The following is a 3,655-nucleotide window of genomic DNA, read 5'->3' as shown; positions in this document are numbered from 1 at the left end:
TCATTATGTGCAACAGTATCCTTTATTTCTGTTCTTTTTACTCCTCATTAGTTTTATAGCATAATTTTACTACATTTGTTTGTTCTCTGCTAATCATAAAATATTTGATTTTACATTTTAAATAACTTGTTTTAAGTGGGGTGAAACATTCCCTGTTTATCAATTACTGTGGTATAAAATTACAAAAATAAAAAGTCTGTCTTATGTTTATCTTTACGGCTTTAAGCCCCGCGAGAACTAAAATATTAAAAACGGTTGATTCACTATTGTGTTTATGTTAGTTTCTCATTTCCATTGTTTTATCTGAGCTTTCGGAAAGCCTCTGTTGTATATTGATACATAATCGTTATTTTTAATTCATCTGCATAATTTGTCTGACTTTTTTGACATGTATGTGTACTGATGTCGTAATACAAATGCATGCAAGCATGATGCATAAATAAAAAACTAATTCTGGATACTAAATTTAAATCCGTCTTTGTGTGAGAGCCATAATGAAAAGACAAATACATCGTTTGGGAACAACAGGAGAAGGGGTTAAAGCTGCACAGGATGCTGTTGTGGAATATCTGAAGGATACAGGGGTATGTTAGGATTTAGATAGTAGTGCTATAATATTTATTATAGTGCATTCATTGAGATAATTCATGCTGCATACTCCGATACAGTATGTGGCGGTATGCACCTGATAAGTCATGGTTGCAATCCGCCATAACAAGAAGAAGCAGCTCTATCTATCCTATGGAGCGTTGGGACTTTTATTTTGTATTGTGCTGTTTTCTCGCTCCTCTTCACTTACGTGGCTGTTCTTGCTCTTTTTCCGGTCGGACAAATTCTGTCACACAATGGTAAATTATGCATGATTTTACAGCGAATTATGATATTTCCTAAACGCCAGAGAGTCCAGAAATGACTCGAATCTGTAAATAACGCGTCTAGTATTTTCTTTAATCGCTCTGGTCTTGTTCAATTGCAGCAGTTTGGTAGCTTTAGCTGTCAGCTGAAGCCTTTTTTGCACTATAAATATGCATATTTTGAGATGTAAATATGTATGTGTATAAGCTTCATGTGAACATGTAACAGATGTTATGCAGAGAGAAGTGTTTAAATCTAGGTTGCACCATTCATTTAATGAGTGTCTCAGTTTTCACATTCATGTATTTGATATAATCCACATTTCTGTGTTCATAAGTGATGTCTCTTTGGATGTCAGTAATGGAAAATCCATATCAGTTCAGCACTTTCATGCACCTGTTCTCTCCAGCCTCTTGATGTCATGAATAATGCTGTTTTCTAGCTGTTATCTGGTTTTTCAGCATGCTGTTGGACATCTTCAGGTGTCTGGTTTCAGAGGTCGTGTCCACTAACCTGTACATGATTGATTTTCTGTGCAGGAGTTGGAAGCCATGACCAGATACACCAGTCCGGTGAACCCTGCTGTGTTTCCTCACCTCACTGTAGTGCTGCTGGCCATCGGCATGTTCTTCACCGCCTGGTTCTTCGTGTATCCTTCACTGTCCACACAACTGCATTTTGCAGTCAGAAACATGATTGCAAACTTTAGCCTAAAAAGGTGTTTGTGTATGTGCATCCTTGACTCTGTCGCAGATATGAAGTAACGTCCACGAAGTACACCCGAGATCTGTACAAAGAGCTGCTGATTTCTCTGGTGGCTTCGCTCTTCATGGGCTTCGGCGTTCTGTTCCTCTTACTGTGGGTCGGCATTTATGTCTGAAAGTGAGTGGCTTTACACTCTTTAGCAGTGCTATAAAAACATGTTCTTTTTTTATTTATGGGATAAAAAAAATACAAAAGGTAATTGCGACCTCTTTATCTTACCGTTCAGACTCTTTCTTCGTGCAATTCTAAGTTCATATCTCACGAGAAGTCAGAATTGTGTGAGATACATTTGCAGTTGGGAGGAAAGAAGTCAGATAAAGGTGTCGTAATTACCCTTTTGTATTTTTTTTTTCGTGGCAGACAAAAAAACAAACAAACAAACAAAATGAATTGCGAGATTTAAACAGAATTCTAAGAAAAACACTCAAAACTACAAGAAAAAAGTCGCAATTAACTTATTTTAGGCTTCCATATATTCGTTTTTATTAATCTTTTGAATAATTTTTTAATTTTAGTTAAAGTTGTTATTTTTAAGCATGTCTATATAGTTTTTATTAATTTTTATTTCAGTTTTTGTTTGTTATTTTAGTACATGAAGTTAAACATAATGAAAATGAGAAATGTTGCCTTGGAATAAAATACGTTTTTTATATATATATATATATTTTTTCCTCCAAGTAACAAGTTTTTTTAATGGTGTTTAGTTATTTCAATATAAGACAAAAACTCAAAACTACAAGAAGAAAAAAAGTTGCAATTACCTTTTATATATATTTATTTATTTTTTGTGGTGGAAACAAGCTTCCATACATTAGTTTTTATTAATAATTTGAATTTTTTTTTTTCATTTTAGTTTCACTAGTTTTGTTGTGTTTTGTCATTATTTTATTTATGTATTTTTTTCATTGAAATGTCAATTTTATTCATTTGTATTTCAGTTTTAGTTTAGTACATTAGTTTAAAATCCAAAGTGAAAATGAGAAATGTTGCTTTGGAATAAAATACGTTCAAGGTTTTTTGTATTATTTTGTTTCAGTTAAAGTTTATTTTATTCCAAGTATACCAAGTAACATATTTCAAGTTTTTTATGGTTTCAGTTAACTATAACATCGCTGGCCTGTAGCTTGATCGGTTTATATATTAACCTTGAAATTACAGTATTTACAGTCCCTGAGTTTTCCAGACTGGACATGAAATACATTTATTATATCTGTTGTATTTGTGTTTGTCAGGTTGTGGAAATGACATGTACAGGACAACATTCCAAGGTGAACAGAACATTTTTTCGGGGACTACAGGCTTTACCGCAGAAGCGCTGGGATTTTGGATGCAGTTTGCGCTGGCATGATGGGTGGGATTGTGGGTTAATATTTCACGAATAAAAATAGTTTTTGTTAGAAAATCAAAAAAGATTCTTGGTTTTCATTTGATGTGTCCACTGTTAGAGATGTTTTCATTCTCGAGGATTGTTTTCTTTATTTAAATCTCTATCTTTAGACATTTTACTGTTTAACCTCATTTGAAGTCACATTGTATAAAAGTATCTGCTAAATAAATAACTGTGTAAATGTATGTTCCATTCACATTCAATTATTCCATGCTTTTTTTTTTTTTACTTAAACAATAGATTATGTAATTAAAATATTTATATTAATAGCAAGCATAGAAAAATATTATACAATCAGAACATATTTCAGTCATTATGTCTTGACACAGCGTTATGTCAAACAGAGCTTCACCAACAAACAGTGCTTGATCTGATTAATGATTAATTTGTTTCTTACAAACATGCAGTTTTTCAATTCATAAGGCATTAACTGATGGACTGGAGTGCTGTGGATTATTGTGATGTTTTTATCAGCTGTTTGGACTCTCATTCTGACGGCACCCATTCACTGCAGAGCATCCACTGGTGAGAGCAAGTGATATAATGCTGAATATCTCTAAATCTGATGAAGAAACAAACTCATCCTAATCTTGGATGGCCTGAGGGTGAGTACATATTAAGATTTTAATTTTTGAGTGAACTATTCCT

General features: G+C 33.2%; 1 protein-coding gene across 1 annotated transcript; it reads left to right on the top strand.

The window, feature by feature from the left end:
• The first annotated feature begins 749 nt into the window (after positions 1-749).
• On the top strand, positions 750-3,030 carry tmem258 (transmembrane protein 258). The gene is made up of 4 exons (XM_016245543.1): positions 750-848; positions 1,395-1,504; positions 1,609-1,737; positions 2,853-3,030. The coding sequence occupies exons 1-3, from the start codon at positions 846-848 to the stop codon at positions 1,733-1,735; spliced, it is 240 nt and encodes a 79-aa protein (XP_016101029.1). The 5' UTR covers positions 750-845; the 3' UTR covers positions 1,736-1,737; positions 2,853-3,030.
• Positions 3,031-3,655: the final 625 nt, after the last annotated feature.

The sequence above is a fragment of the Sinocyclocheilus grahami genome, unplaced genomic scaffold, assembly GCF_001515645.1.
Source record: "Sinocyclocheilus grahami isolate Dianchi unplaced genomic scaffold, SAMN03320097.WGS_v1.1 scaffold759.1, whole genome shotgun sequence".
Lineage (NCBI taxonomy): Eukaryota > Metazoa > Chordata > Actinopteri > Cypriniformes > Cyprinidae > Sinocyclocheilus > Sinocyclocheilus grahami.
The sequence above is the reverse complement of the archived record's forward strand: the minus strand, read 5'-3'. Positions and strand labels throughout refer to the sequence as shown.

What these genes read in the sequence shown, in the direction of transcription:
- tmem258 (XM_016245543.1), top strand. An exon ending in TTCACCGCCTGGTTCTTCGT is followed by an intron (nt 1,505 to 1,608) that starts GTATCCTTCACT and finishes ACTCTGTCGCAG; the next exon opens with ATATGAAGTAACGTCCACGA.